General features: G+C 36.0%; 1 protein-coding gene across 2 annotated transcripts in view; it reads right to left on the reverse strand.

Annotated features, from left to right (window-relative positions):
* Positions 1 to 7,669: 7,669 nt before the first annotated feature.
* LOC144957795 (uncharacterized) overlaps positions 7,670 to 17,047 on the reverse strand; it is a 35,966-nt gene continuing 26,588 nt past the window's right edge. Inside the window, exon 13 of one of the 2 annotated variants that reach the window (XM_078889223.1) lies at positions 7,670 to 9,685. In XM_078889223.1, coding sequence (XP_078745349.1) covers positions 9,531 to 9,685 — 155 coding nt within the window. In that variant the 3' untranslated portion in view covers positions 7,670 to 9,530. The remainder of the gene's footprint in view (positions 9,686 to 17,047) is intronic. The other variant, XM_078889224.1, reaches the window with a different exon arrangement.

The raw sequence follows: 17,047 nt of genomic DNA on the forward strand, positions 1-17,047 counted from the left end.
TATAGATAGTATGCAGATGACGTCACGCAGGCCTTTGTTATTGTTTTTGCCATCCGCGTTTGTGAGTTGTTTTCACTAAACTGTATTAACCACACTATAAAAGTTCATGGTTACACAGAGTTTGTGTGTTGGTCCATTATACTTCCGGATGGCAATGTTGTGAACTCCTTGGCCAAGCGCATTCTATCTATAGAATCGTCTTGAAGTGATAACTCATCTCGGCATACTTGACTCTCTTTAAAGAAATAGGTTGATTGGAGGCATAGTGAATCACTTTTTTCCCATTAATGTACAACTTGTACTTGGACTCCGTGATGAACATCACCCATGTGCTTCGAACTCCGATGGACATATACTCAGTTATAGGAGACTTCCTCGGCGGACCCACCCAACTTCCTCCTTCAATCATCGTCCAGTCTTCGACGTAAGTGTTAATAGTAATTTCATTCGGATGTTCGACATCCGGGTCATCAAACGCGGCCACTAAGTAAAAGGCTGTCTCCTTTGGTGCTGGTCCCAGTTTGGTGGTCCATGAAAATTTCATCGGCTCGGAGTTGTCTGGAATCCCGTCTGCGGAAATAATAAAACCTTCACGCAAACCGTGCTCGTAGAAAATATCACCTGGATCATCAGTCAGTTGTCGTAGTTGTCCAAACCCTAGATAAGTTAACACGGAGGACGGGCTGTTGAAAAGCTCCATGGATTTAATATATCCCTCCAAGCACAATTCACATCCTCCAATCTCTTCGTGTTCGTCGTCATTTTCCCAAGGAGTGAAATTGATCCCTAAACAAGGTCCTCCTTCTTTGATGATGATGCAACACAACTGAACACAGTTTGATAAACTGCTGGTCACTGGGAGTTCACATTTGTTCAGATGTCAAACGTTGCTTTGGAGGAAAAACGTCAGCGGTTCAGCGGAAGTGATGCGGCTCTTGTCCATATTCAATGATAACACTATCACCATTCCAACAACAATGGTTGATAAGCCGGCCGCCATTTTCTATGATGATCCCGTTTACGTTTTACTTTTTATTCGAAACGAAATTTTATGCGTTTTTGAATAGTCAGCTCAATTTTTTGAAGTTATATTATAAGTAAATTTTGGTCAAACGTTTTGTGATTTTAAAAAAGTATATATTAGATCTCTATTAATTTCTTTTGCTGCACTTGAATTTATGTCAACTTCCACATCGCGTTAAGGGTATCTTTCTTCCAAAAAGAAAAAAAAAGAAGAATACAGTAATAATTTATTTCATAACATTACACTTTGTGTGTTGTATCATATTATGATATAATTTCTACAAAATCCAAAATTGAGCTGAAAACGTCTAAATTTCTTTAAATTCCACATAAACATGTTGAAAGATTGACTTTCTTATACCAGAATTGTGAGAACTCTCCAGTATGCAGTTTGCAAAACAATGTTACCCGAACGTTGATCGTATATTTATGATTGGTAGAAAGAATAGTTGAAAGATATATCTAAAGGCCGGGAATTTTTATTTTTTAAAATTACATTTGAGACAAAAGATGACAAAAAAAAAAAAACAAACAAAACAGCGTGATGATTGTTGAATATTTTAGATATTACAAGAAATTTGACATTTGAAAACATGTTTACGGTTAATGGCTGACTGAATATCTTGTCAGTCTCTGAATATTTTATCTTGCTGTTTATTCAAAGGTACCATTACAATAACATGGTAGAATTAAAGAAAGACGAACCCCCCCCCCCCCCCCCCCCCCCCAAAAAAAAAATTAAAAGAAATAAATCACGTAGTCTAGGGAGGCGCGCGATATTATATATATATATATATATATATATAATATATATATATATATATATATATATATATATATATATATATATATATATGTAGAGAGAGAGAGAGAGAGAGAGAGAGAGAGAGTAATCGGCAAAGAGAGAGAAAAAGAAAGAGAGAACGTGTTGTGTGTGTTTGTGTCACCCTGTGTGTCGGGGGGGGGGGGGGGGGGGGGGGGGGGGTGAGATATGGAAATTGATGCTATGCGTTTTTGTAAAATACTCACAATATCCGTTTGCCGGATATAACGTACCAACGCTTTCAGCTATGAGTCCATGGTGCAGATACTGTGCGCTTGACTAAGCAGCTCACAACATTGCCATCCGGAAGTATAACGAACCAAAACACAAAACTAACCGTGAACTTTTATAGTCTGGTTAATACAGTTAAGTGAGAATTGCTCATAAACGCGGATGGAAAAAAAAAAAAAAAAAAAAATAAAAAAACAAAAAAAAAAAAAACAAAACAAAACAAAACAAACCTAATAACAAAGACCAGAGTGACGTCATCTTCGTTCTATCTATAAAAGTTCACGGTTACACACGAGTTTTGTGTGTTGGTCATTTATACTTCCGGATGGCAATGTTCTGAGGTTCTTAGCCAAGCGCATACCATCTATAGTCTGAGCGTAGTGAGAACTCATCATTAAAATGTTGATGCGGCTATGTGATCTTGTGGTATGACACTCGCTTTCGGATCGGAAGGTCCTAGGTTCGAGCCTAGCGCTCGGCGCATAGTTGAGTCTTTGGAAAAGGCTCTTTACTCACATTCTCTCACCGTCCTCAGGTGTACAAATGAGTACCTGGCCGTTAACAGCATTGTCTTTGTCAGAAAAATGGTAATATCGCCTAACAGGCGGCATGTCCCGTCCTACATGTTAAATGTTGCTGTTGACCAAGGACCCCTTGTAAAGCGCTTTGAGCACATTTAGTGGATATTGCGCTATAAAACGCTGAATTATTATTTATTATTATAAACGGCTGTCTAAAAACAATAACAAAGAGCTGCGTAACGTCAATTTGATTCAATAGTCTGATGTCACGTCGCCCAGCAACGGCGAGCAGCGTGGTTCTAAACAAAGAAAATCGGTACTTTTTATTCTACATGCTGGCTAGAACTTTTTATATGTCATGTGATCAGAATGTGCAAAAGTCAAAACAAGATCATATTTATAATGTTTTTCTCCTCTGCATACACTTTTATGCTCGTCGGAGAATAAATATGTCATTCGGGCGTCCGCCATTGTTCCGATAGTTTAGAGCCAGTTACTAAGTTACCATGCGTCATTACGAGGGAAGTGACGTCATGACTGTTGAAGGCTATTTCGCTCCATACATTTATAGAATTGTGGAGGGGGTCTCGATAGCTCAGTTGGTAGAGCACTTGCTTCACAATCAAAGGGACTAAGACCGATCCCGGGTGCAGTCGAGATGATTTTTCTGACCCCCCCCCCCTCCCCGTCCACCCAGCAGTGATTTGATAGCTGGATCTGATGGACCTGTCAGAAAGTACTTTGCGATAGACTAGCGTTCTATCAAAAGGGTAGCAAGCAAATACTATTGTCCGTTTCACGCTATAGAAACCGGGATAAACTCTCCATAGGCCTAATGGTTCTGAAGGGCAGCTTTCTATATATTATAGAAATATATATTGAAATAATGCTTATCTGGTATTTCGTCCGAATAAACAAAATGAAAAAAACAAAACAAACAAACAACAAAACCTGAGCTTATATATAGTGCAATATCCACTAAACATGCTCAAAGCGCTTTACAAATGATCCCTGACCAACAGCAACACCTAACATGTAGAACGAGACGTGACGCCTGTTAGGCGATATTACAATTTTTTTTCGACAGATACAACGCTGTTAACGACCAGGTACTTATTTTACACCTGAGCACAGTAATAGAATGTAAGTAAAGAGTCTTTTCCAAGGATTCAACTATGCGCCGAGCGAGCGAGGCTCGAACCCAGGACCACACAGTCTCGCATGAGGAGATAATTTATAAAACCCGCTAAGCCACAACTAAATAGAAAATGAATAAATACTATGACACAAGCGTGTACTTATTTATAATAATAATAATAATAATAATAATAATAATAATAATAATAATAATAATAATAATAATAATAATGATGATAATAAAATAATAATAATAATAATAATAATAATAATAATAATAATACACATTTATACAGCGCTCATTCTCGTGTAAAACACAAGCTCTGGGCACTTTACAATAGAATTAATTATCAAATTTGAAGAAAAAAAAACCCAACAAAAACAAACAAAAAAAAAAAAAAAACAAAAAAAAAACAGAATATACAATTGCAATGGATTCATAGCCAAATCAAGGGTTCATTTTACAGGTCTGATCACCCAATTTCTTATGGGCCCATAATGTTGCAATGGAGATACTCTCCAAACCAAAATTTTCAAATGTTTTTAAACTCTCAAACCAGCGCAAAATACTGTCCATTACAACAATGTTGACACAGGCCCATAATTGCGTTCAGTTATCAGACCTGAAATAAGTACACGTAGGCGCAAGTTTAGATAGTATGAAGTTGACGTCACTCAGGTCTTTGTTATTGCTTTTTGCCATCCATGTTTATGAGTTCCTGCTAACTGGTCAAAAACGCCGAAATATCTCATAATGAAATGTTATGTCCTTCAAAGGCTTTAGGCCCATGGAGACGGAGTTTATCCCGGTTTCAATAGCGTGAAACAGACAACAGAAATTTCTTTCTACCCGATGTGTAATATAATATGAAGGTTTGACATCAGAATCCACTTATGAGTCAAGTTTAACATTGTTGTAATGGACAATATTTTGCGTCATTTTAAAAGATTTCCATTACAACAATGGGCCCACAAGGAATTGGGTTATCAGACCTGCAAATACGAAAACGTCGTTGCGACCCTTTTGATATTACACCAGTCTATCGCAAAGTACTCTCCGCCAGATCAACCAGACACAGCTACCCAATCAATGCTGGGTGGACAAAAAAAAAAAAAAAAGGGGGGGGGGGGTGTTCAGAAAAAGATCTCGACTGCACCCGGGATCGATCTTGGTTCCTTTGCTTGTGTAGCGAGTACTCTACCAACTGAGCTATTGAAAACCCCGACATTACGTTATGTACTTATAAATGATTCATGATAACGTCACGTTTGTTTATGCTTCTGGCGTTGTGTCACATCTCTTGGCTCCTTTTATAACGACTAAAATCAATAAATAGCCTGTTGTTCATATCGATAGACAAACCATGCATGCAAAATACTGTGTAATATTGAACACAGCCGTCCGTATGTTGAAAATAAACATCACGTTTTTTTTTTTGTTTTTTTTTATTTTTTTTATTTGGTTAATTTTTACTTTTTTAATTTTTTTTTTTTTAATGAATTGGCTATAATTCTCGACCTGCAACTCTCGTTCGATTAAATGAATTCTCATCAGGTCAAAAACTCTCTAACCTGGGACTTCATTTTGTTATTTCGATATTTAAAGCTCAGATTTTATGTCCAAAAACTTCATAATGTGTTGCTGGATACTAGGCTGCTAGAAGATGTGGACTGTAAAAAGTAATAAACAAACATGAATATAACAGCTTTAAAGAATGAACCCCCCCCCCCCCCCCAAAAAAAAAAAAAAAAAAAGCAAAAAACAAATCAAGAAAAACAAAAACAAACTCGACTACAAAAAAACAAAAAAAACAAAAACAAAAAAAAAACCCCAAAAAAATACGAACTACAAAAAAAAAAAATAACTACAAAAAAAAACAGAATACCAAACAAGGAACGTTTCGGGCTCAAACCCCTTCTTCAGCCATCAACAAAAAACCCAATAAAGATATAAATACATTGCTAAATTCCAGATATACGACATAGATAATTGGTAGGTCTTCTCTTGTAGAAAAATCTTGGAAAGTCTTGAGAAAACGTACCAGTTATCTCTGACGTCTAACCAGAATTTAGTAATGTATCCGCGAAGTCTTTTTGCCAAGATGATCGATCGATATTTGAAGGACGAGTTTTCTGGTCAAATTTTTAAATATGTGTTATTCCAGAGTACGACCATAATATATTCAATCATTTTTTTCAATAGGCTTCAACAGTCGTGACGTCACCTCCCTAGTAATGACGCATAGTAACTTAGTCAGTGGTTCTAAACTATCAGAACAATGGCGGACGCCCTTATGAAATACTTCCTCGACGAGCATAAACGTGTATCTAGAGGACAAAAACATTATAGTTCTGACTATGTTTTGACTTTTATACATTCTGATCACATGACATGTGAACAAGCATGAAGAATAAAAAGTACCGATTTTCTTTGTTTAGAAACGAGCTGCTCGTTGTTGGGCGGACGTGACATCAGACTATTGAATCCTATTTGTATGGCATATTTGAGGGCTGATGTTAGTCGCCTCAACTGGTGCCCTTAGTCAAATCCATTTCACGGTATAGATAGTTCGAAGATGACGTCACTCAGGTCTTTGTTATTGTTTTTTTACCATCCGCGTTTATGAGTAATGCTCACTGAACTGTATTAACCTGACTATAAACGTTCATGGATACACACAGTTTTGTGTGTTGGTCCGTTGTACTTCCGGATGGCAATGTTATGAGCTTCATAGCCAAGCTCATACTATCGTTATCATAAGTTCAACAAGCCTTTATCAATTTCGAGTATATTACGAGAGAATGTGAGTAAAGAGTCTTTTTTCAAGGACTAAACTGTGTGCCGAAGTAGAAGACAAAGAAGAAAAAGAACATGAACAAGAGGAAGAAGGACAACTAGAAGACAGAGAACAAAAGGAAGAGGAACAAGAAGAGCAAGATAAAGCCGTCCAAAAGAAAAAATAAAGACACCAATAAACAGCCTATTATCATAAGTTTATTGTTTCACCCAAACAAAATTATAATTTTAGAAGATTACAATACAGTAGAATCCATGTATAACAGGTCCGGATATATCAGGAACCCGGTTATAATAGGGTTTAAATAAGAAATTCCTCGTCTTTTTTTTTTTTCTCCTTTGCCTAAAAGTAAATTTACCGGTTCTAGCAGGGGCTTTTAAATGCCTTATAGGTCATAACTGGGGTGCCGAAACTCACTCAATATCTTGAAATAAAATAAATAGAAAATAAAAATAAAATTCCCTATATTCATCGCATAGGGGAAATTTGTCTCTAGGGTCTATTCCAAGGGAAGACTGGAGTAACCAAGACGCCAGCCACAGTGCAGCGCCGCAAATTGAGCTAGGGCGAGGTGACTTGCTCAAGGCCACACAGCACAGTGGCGGGTGATCGAACTCGATACCTTTCGGGAACGACGCAAAGACTGTACCACTGAGCCACGCTGCCCAATACAGTGAATTAGCCCGTGTCAGGCTCAGATGAAGGCAACATAGAGCTAGGCTAGAACTATTGGCTCAGCGGTACGGTCTTTGCTTCGTACCCGAAAGGTACCGAGTTCGATCACCCACCGCTGTGCTGTGTGGCCTTGAGCAAGACACCTCGCCTTAGCTCAATTGCGGCGCTGCACTGCGGCTGACGTCTGGGTTATTCCAGTCTTCATTGGAATAGACCCTAGAGACAAATTTCACCATATGGGATGAATAAAGGGAATTTTTAAAAGAATAATTTATTTATTTATTTATTTTATGTTTAGTGTGTGTGTGTGTGTGTGTGTATGTGTGTGTGTGAGAGAGAGAGATAGATAGATAGATAGAGAGAGAGATAGATTGATAGATAGATAGATAGAGAGAGAGAGATATATTATATAAATAGTTATATATATATATATATATTTATATATATATATATATATATTAAGGCAATTTGGGTTATTTCCCTTGAAATTCGGCCATAGCAGGATTCTTTATAACAGGGATTTTAGTCTGTTCCCACCGTTACTGTCATACTGAGGTTCGGCTGTAATAAAGAGTGAGACTTGAACTGCTCAGGACACAATAAGAACAAATTGGATCGAACAGATGATATTAATTTAACCACTAATGATTATACTAACCAAGCATTAAAAAAAACTTGACCTTTTATATAGCGTAATGTCCACTAAACGTTCTGAAAGCGCTTTACAAAGGACCTCTGACCAACAACAGCAAACATGTAGAACAAGACATGATGCCTGTTAGGCGATATTACAATTTTTTTCAGACAGAGACAACGCCGTTAATGGCCAGGTACTCATTTTACACCTGAGTAAGGTGAGAGAATGTGAGGAAAGAGCCTTTTCCAATAACTCAAACATGCGCCGAGTGAGGCTCGAACCCAGGACCTTCCGATCCAAAAGCGAGTGTTATACCACAAGACCACATAGCGCACTCATCGTCAGTAACAAAAAAGTAAAGTAAAGTAGTCCTTCAGAGCCATTAGGCACATGGAACAGGAGTTTATCCCGGTTTCTATAGCGTGAAACGGACAATACCAAATTGATTGCTATCCTTTAGATAGGACGCTAGTCTATCGCACAGTTCTTATGTCATACCACAAGACCACATAGCTTATATAGGACAAGCAAACAACATTTATAAGAAAAAGGACAAACCTCATAGCATTTTTTTTATTTCACGTGTATGAAAATGGCGAATGCTATGTGGTCATATTCGGTTTAGTTATATTACAGGGCTGGCTCTTTTTTTTTCATAATGTATCTAGATTTCGGTTCAGTTTTCATAACGTATCTAGATTTTGGTTCAGTTTTCATAACATATCTAGATTTTGGTTCAGTTTTCATAATGTATCTAGATTTTGGTTCAGTTTTCATAATGTATCTAGATTTTGGTTCAGTTTTCATAATGTATCTAGATTTTGGTTCAGTTTTCATAATATAATATCTAGATTTTGGTTCAGTTTTCATAATGTATCTAGATTTTGGTTCAGTTTTCATTATGTATCTAGATTTTGGTTCAGTTTTCATAATATAATATCTAGATTTTGGTTCAGTTTTCATAATATAATATCTAGATTTTGGTTCAGTTTTCATAATGTATCTAGATTTTGGTTCAGTTTTCATAATGTATCTAGATTTTGGTTCAGTTTTCATAATATAATATCTAGATTTTGGTTCAGTTTTCATAATATAATATCTAGATTTTGGATCAGTTTTCAAAATGTATCTCTAGATTTTGGGTCAGTTTTCATAATGTATCTAGATTTTGGTTCAGTTTTTATAATATAATATCTAGATTTTGGTTTAGTTTTCATAATATAATATCTAGATTTTGGTTCAGTTTTCAAAATGTATCTAGATTTTGGGTCAGTTAACATGACAAGAATAAAAACAACATAATGTAGAATATTTTCGATATTTGTTTAAATTTATTTTAAACTTCTATTTTTCCATTAAAATGTTGTTGTTATTGTTGTTGTTGTTGTTGTTGTCGTCGTCATCATCATCATCATCATCATCATCATCATCATCATCATCATCATCATCATCATCATCATCATCATCATAATCATCATCATCATCATCATCATCATAATCATCATCATCATCATGATTATTATTATTATCATTATTATTATTATTATTATTATTATTATTATTATTATTATTATTATTATTATTATTATTATTATTATTATTATTATTATTATTGTTATTATTATTATTATTGCCTGTTTCCATTAACGTGCAATAATCGTGCATCAGCTCTCTTCAACACTTGTTCAGACTTGATTGAGACAGAGGATACGAGTTGACCTTCGACTTCTGCGACGGGAAAAGTCGTTGAGCCTCACATGATCGAGTCGGAGTTCGTCACGTGACGATTTAAAGTCCTCTATGACGTAATTTTTCGTATCATCCCTCATCCCTTTAGACTCTAAGGATGGGAGAAGAGCGGGGTGTGTGTGTGGGGGGGGGGGGGAGGGGGAGTATAACAGTAATTCATAATTATGTAAATGATGATAAATATAGCAAGATGATAATAACCTAAATGCACCTATTTGCTGGTCTGGTAACTGAAAGCAATAGGGTAGAGAAGTTGTGACGTTACACTTTCTACTCTTCCGGTTCCAAACTCATTGGAAGTGTGTATGTAACCAAGTCTTTTGAGGGACTAATAATGAATTAACCACTCCCACGCCTCGTTCTGAAAAAAGTCCGCGAAATTAAAGGGGAGGCAAGAGAAAATCAGCTGATCGTTAAAATAGTAACAGAAAAGTGGAGGTGCTCGGCAATGAATGCAAGAAAGACATTTAAAACGCCGTAAAAATGTTTAAAAATCACTTAATGTTATACGAGTAATTACCATCCATAACAACCTGTCAAATTCACATATGTAAGATGCCAAGCCAAAATTAATAATAAAATAATAAAGAACACGATTGACCGTTGACTACACATGCATACGAGTACCAGAAATATTTTGTAAACAATGTAACACAATATAATGTGTAAGTTTCAAAGCAAATGCAACCACAAATAACCTCAAAGAACAATGTGGGACTACTGTTTTAATTTCATAAAACCAAACGCATATTTTCTGCCCCGATATTGAACGTGTAGTTAGTATGTATCGTACAAACAACATTCGTTTAGACAGGTAGTCGGGATTCTAGCGCCAGTTTTATTTGGGCAACCGTGATTGGGATTTCACTCAATGCACTTATTATTATTATTATTATTATTATTATTATTTTATTATTATTATTATTATTATTATTATTATTATTTATTATTTATATTATTATTATTATTATTATTATTATTAATATATTATTATTATATAATTAATATATTATTATTAATAATAAGCAGTTCTTTGGTGTATAACTGCATATGTACATTATTTCTTATAATAAATGCTTCAAAACAAAACAAAACAAAACTAAAAAAATAAAAATAAAGAATAAATGAATAAAAATATCTATTTGGGCATTTACTTACATTAATAGTCTTGAAAATCACAATCACAATCCATGAAAATTAAATATCCCATAATCCGAAGAAGACATGAATTTAATCCAAAATCCAACACAGGAATGTATTTTAATAGGAGACAGATATCCTATTAAAACTATAGCATTACTTGCAAACAACAATACCCCACTCTGCGTTTAACGGGCTTGTGGCCGTCACATTGTAAATTGTGACCGCATTAGGGTAATCGGTGTCCTAAAGACTGACATACTGACATACAATCAATGAGAACTATAAAGAATCCATTCTAGAATTCAACTACAAACTGAAAAGCATGATAAATATCACTCTATCAAATAATTTTCTTTGCACAGGTTCACTCACACTCTCCTTTATTGCAAAACATTGATAAGTGAGAAAAAGTTTGTATTTCAATTATAAACTTAATCACATAATCTAAATGATGGAGAATAAAAACAGCTAATTATAAAAAATTTCACAGATCAAGTTATCTATTTGAACTCCGCATATTTAGCTTAATTACTCAATGACCATAAATTTTTTAAAACTGCATTGTTTCATTTAAACAAGACCATGACGCTTATGCCTGGACCGGGTATTCACAACTTCTGCATTTGCATTCCACTTTTGAATCGAATTAATCTCTATCTTGTCCGTTTATTTGCAAAGTTTCTGCACTTTATAAATAAGACCATAACGCTTATGTCTGGACTGGGTATTCGCAAATTTTCCTATTGTGTTCCACTTTTCGAATCGAAATAACATCTAGTCTATCCGTTTATTTGCAAAGTTTCTGCACTTTATAAATAAGACCATAACGCTTATGTCTGGACCGGGCATTCGCAAATTCTGCTTATGTGTTCCACTTTTTGAATCGAATTAATCTCTATTTTATCCGTTTATTTGCAAAGTTTCTGCATTTTATAAATAAGACCACGACACTTATGTGTTAGATTGTTCGCAAATTCTGCCTTTGTGTTCCACTGTTCGATTAGAATTAATCTCTATTTTATCCGTTTATTTGAAAAGATTCTGCACTTTATAAATAAGACCATAACGCTTATGTCTGGACTGGGTATTCGCAAATTTTCCTATTGTGTTCCACTTTTCGAATCGAAATAACATCTAGTCTATCCGTTTATTTGCAAAGTTTCTGCACTTTATAAATAAGACCATAACGCTTATGTCTGGACCGGGCATTCGCAAATTCTGCTTATGTGTTCCACTTTTCGAATCGAATTAATCTCTATTTTATCCGTTTATTTGCAAAGTTTCTGCATTTTATAAATAAGACCACGACACTTATGTGTTAGATTGTTCGCAAATTCTGCCTTTGTGTTCCACTGTTCGATTAGAATTAATCTCTATTTTATCCGTTTATTTGAAAAGATTCTGCACTTTATAAATAAGACCATAACGCTTATGTCTGGACTGGGTATTCGCAAATTTTCCTATTGTGTTCCACTTTTCGAATCGAAATAACATCTAGTCTATCCGTTTATTTGCAAAGTTTCTGCACTTTATAAATAAGACCATAACGCTTATGTCTGGACCGGGCATTCGCAAATTCTGCTTATGTGTTCCACTTTTCGAATCGAATTAATCTCTATTTTATCCGTTTATTTGCAAAGTTTCTGCATTTTATAAATAAGACCACGACACTTATGTGTTAGATTGTTCGCAAATTCTGCCTTTGTGTTCCACTGTTCGATTAGAATTAATCTCTATTTTATCCGTTTATTTGAAAAGATTCTGCACTTTATAAATAAGACCATAACGCTTATGTCTGGACTGGGTATTCGCAAATTTTCCTATTGTGTTCCACTTTTCGAATCGAAATAACATCTAGTCTATCCGTTTATTTGCAAAGTTTCTGCACTTTATAAATAAGACCATAACGCTTATGTCTGGACCGGGCATTCGCAAATTCTGCTTATGTGTTCCACTTTTTGAATCGAATTAATCTCTATTTTATCCGTTTATTTGCAAAGATTCTGCACTTTATAAATAAGACCATAACGCTTATGTCTGGACTGGGTATTCGCAAATTTTCCTATTGTGTTCCACTTTTCGAATCGAAATAACATCTAGTCTATCCGTTTATTTGCAAAGTTTCTGCATTTTATAAATAAGACCACGACACTTATGTGTTAGATTGTTCGCAAATTCTGCCTTTGTGTTCCACTGTTCGATTAGAATTAATCTCTATTTTATCCGTTTATTTGCAAAGATTCTGCACTTTATAAATAAGACCATAACGCTTATGTCTGGACTGGGTATTCGCAAATTTTCCTATTGTGTTCCACTTTTCGAATCGAAATAACATCTAGTCTATCCGTTTATTTGCAAAGTTTCTGCACTTTATAAATAAGACCATAACGCTTATGTCTGGACCGGGCATTCGCAAATTTTCCTATTGTGTTCCACTTTTCGAATCGAAATAACATCTAGTCTATCCGTTTATTTGCAAAGTTTCTGCACTTTATAAATAAGACCATAACGCTTATGTCTGGACCGGGCATTCGCAAATTCTGCTTATGTGTTCCACTTTTCGAATCGAATTAATCTCTATTTTATCCGTTTATTTGCAAAGATTCTGCACTTTATAAATAAGACCATAACGCTTATGTCTGGACTGGGTATTCGCAAATTTTCCTATTGTGTTCCACTTTTCGAATCGAAATAACATCTAGTCTATCCGTTTATTTGCAAAGTTTCTGCATTTTATAAATAAGACCACGACACTTATGTGTTAGATTGTTCGCAAATTCTGCCTTTGTGTTCCACTGTTCGATTAGAATTAATCTCTATTTTATCCGTTTATTTGAAAAGATTCTGCATCTTATAAATAATAATAATTGTTCAAAATTTTACCTCACACCCGATATTACAAGTACAAGTGAGCCAGGTGATGAAGATTGTCAAACAGTGTGACAGATGAAATAGGAGAGAGAGAGAGAGAGAGAGAGAAGAGAGAGAGAGAGAGAGAGAGGAGAGAGAGAGAGAGAGAGAGAGAGAGAGAGGGGAGGATGAAGAGAGATTCGTTTTTTGTTCAAAATTTTCTCTCTCTCTCTCTCTCTCATATTGCACAAGGTTGTACTATTTTACTATTTATCAAGAACAGCCAAGGTGGCAACCCAGTCTCTGTATAAACTAAGCAAGATGGCAACAGGGACCTCGCTCCTTATCCAATGCCGAAGCTTTAATTTGAGTCAAACGGTTTGGTTAAAAAAAAAAACACCCAAAATAAGTTCGTATGTGATGGAAATTGAAGTCGGCTTATTATAAAATCGTTTATGGTCTGTTTGGATTACCCTTTTTAAATAGAAAAGGTGAATATAACATAAACTTGAAGAATAGGCAAGCTAAATGAAAATTAAATTGACTGATTAAATGAGTACGCGAGGCTGAGTTACGAACGACTACTGGGTTCCGACATTCCGATCCCAGTGTCATTCATGTTCACCGTACCGTGTTACTGTCTACACACTACACTGCATTGTTAGTGACTGGTCATGTCTTTTTTGTTTGTATGTTTTACGCAAGCTTAATAAAAATTAAATTGACTGATTAAATGAATACGTGAGGCAGAGTTGCGAACGACTCATGGGTTCCGACATTCCGACCCCAATGTCAGTGTCAGTCATGTTCACCGTACTGTGTTACTGTCTACACACTACACGGCATTGTTAGTGACTGGTCATGCCTTTTTTGTTTGTATGTTTCTTTTAATATGGGTCAATTTACAAAGAATAATAATAGAAATGTTCAAAACAAAAACTAGATTCACTATTACGTGCCTGTAATTAAGTGCTTTCCACAAACCGTGAGCGAGAATGATGGTAGAGGTAATGGCAACCATGTGGGTTTGTTATTGCTTCCTGCCTCCGTCAACCCACGCATCCAGTTGCGTAACCCACGCTGAATCTGACCAATAGGTTACATATTGAATCATCCTTATATCTTGGTTGAGCCGGACGGGTAAAGTTGTTATTGCCCTTCCCCTTTCTCCTCTATAACGAATAGAAATTATCTAAAAGGTTTATATATTATTCTTCACTCAAGGGTCTGACTGGAACCCCCCTCCATAGGACACGAAAGGTGGGTCGTCCAAAACAGACAAGGAGGCGCTCACTGTCAGAAGAAATGAAAACGGCAGGCATCACCTGTGCGGCTATATGAGGTCTTGTGGTATGACACTCGCTTTCGGATCGGAAGGTCATGGGTTCGAGCCTCGCTCCGCTCGGCGCAAAGTTGAGTCCTTGGAAAAAGACTCTTTACTCACATTCTCTAACCGTGCTCAGGTTTAAAATGAGTACGGGGCCGTTAACAGCGTTGTTTCTATATCTGTCCGAAAAAAATGTAATATCGCCTAACAGGCTTCATGTCGCGTACTCCATGTTAAGTGTTACTGTTGGCCAGGGATCCCTTGTAAAGCGCTTTTAGCATTTTTAGTGGCACCGGCGGTCGGTCAATAGAGCGAAGTTGTTTTGTGCCGCCCTATATTTTCCGTAGATTAACATGTCAGCCAAACAAAAAACTTCAATTTTAAAATTTTGATAAAATTAAAAATTTAGCACATACTGCTTTTTGTTTTGAATTTAATATTTGATGACTCGTGCGTCGCTCCGCGAAGGTAGCGTCAAATCGGCACGTTTCATCTTTCCCCCGTTGCCTGCGCGGGGTGACAATGAGCGGAGGGTGTGGTGTGGTGGGGACGTTTTTTTTGTTTATATGAGCCAGTCTTCGTTTGGCCGTCCTGTCCTTATCCTATACTCCGTTGTACCTTGAAGAAAGTTAGTTACCACTCCCCAATCTCCCTCCACCCTCCCTCCCCAACTAACTATTGTCTTTCACTGCTAAAATAATTAGGCCAAGACGGCCAATCTAGCGATGCACGCCCTGAGGTCCTACTTGGGATAAATTAAAACCATATCAGTTTTATCACTGAAAGAAGAGGCTTTGCTTCACTTAGATATACGGATGAAGAGAGTGGTAATAAATATATATTTCATCATTGTTTGTTTTTCTTAAATATATATTAAATATAAAAAAGAACAGTAAACAAAGTATGCACCGAGAAGAGCCCCATGGTACTATAAATAAAAATCCCTGACCCCACGGAGTCCTTCATCCCCGCACACTCCCAACGATCCCTACTCAACTTGTATTGTGTGCATTGTCTAATACTAATAATAGTATAATTATAAAGATGTCGCTGATTGTGTGTGAAGTTAACAAGTGCTTTGCGTTTGGAATTAAATGTGGATTTTTGAATTCTATTATTCTAAAGTTGTGTGTCATACCGTTCGTATTCAGAGAAAATGTATTATCGCTGTTGTCATTGTTTATGAAACCTACCTGTTTTTATCTTGAATCATTTTATTTTAAAAAGTTATTTCTGTAATTTGTAACCAATCATGAATCATGTTGATTTTTTAATTGATAATCAATTCCGACACTTATCCCCTCAAGAGAAAATAGTGGTGAAAGATTTAGGTCCACACAAACCAGTGATTTTTAACTTAGTTTCTAACACTCCGAGGAGACAGCGCCGATTTAATAATGATTATTTTTAAAATGTTGAATGGCTTACTGCCAGTGAAAGCCGTAAAACGCTTCATTGTTTTTATTGCTTGATTTTTTGGTGATGTATGCTATAACGGACAACAGGAGGATTCAGTGATATTGCGCACATCTCTCAGGCACTGAAGAAACATTCTGAATCAAATAGCCATGTCACAGATGCTGTTAAATATAAACTTTTCAACGTTGTAGATATAAGAAATCAGTTGGAAACAGGACATGCTGCGTCTGTGAGTCGTTATAATGAACAGGTGAAAGTTAACAGACAAGTTTTGTCCAAGATAATTGATGCTCTTTTGTGAGTATGTCTCGTTAATATTCTAACACACACACACACATACACGCACACACAAATACACGCACATATGCAAACAATTGCAATACCGCCCTCCACACACACACACACACACATACACACACACACACACATACAAAGTAGGTCAAATTAAGTTAAATTACTAGACCAATAAAATTTGATTCTGTATTTCGGATTTGTGCCGCCTTAAATACAATGTGACCAACCGCCCCTGTTTAGTGGATATTGCGCTATATAAAAAGCTCTTCTTAAAAGCTCCTTTTAACCAAGGAGATGGCCAAGGACAGAAATAAATGACGGACGCCAGTAGAGACCCTATGCTCCACAAGGAGCTAAGAGGATTAAACAAATCAAGTTCATATTTTCTTAGCTATAGATTCCATTACGTTGCGTGATCGG

This window comes from Berghia stephanieae, chromosome 12 (assembly GCF_034508935.2).
Source record: "Berghia stephanieae isolate SIO BIC M18660-M18661 chromosome 12, UCSD_Bste_1.3, whole genome shotgun sequence".
Classification (NCBI taxonomy): domain Eukaryota; kingdom Metazoa; phylum Mollusca; class Gastropoda; order Nudibranchia; family Aeolidiidae; genus Berghia; species Berghia stephanieae.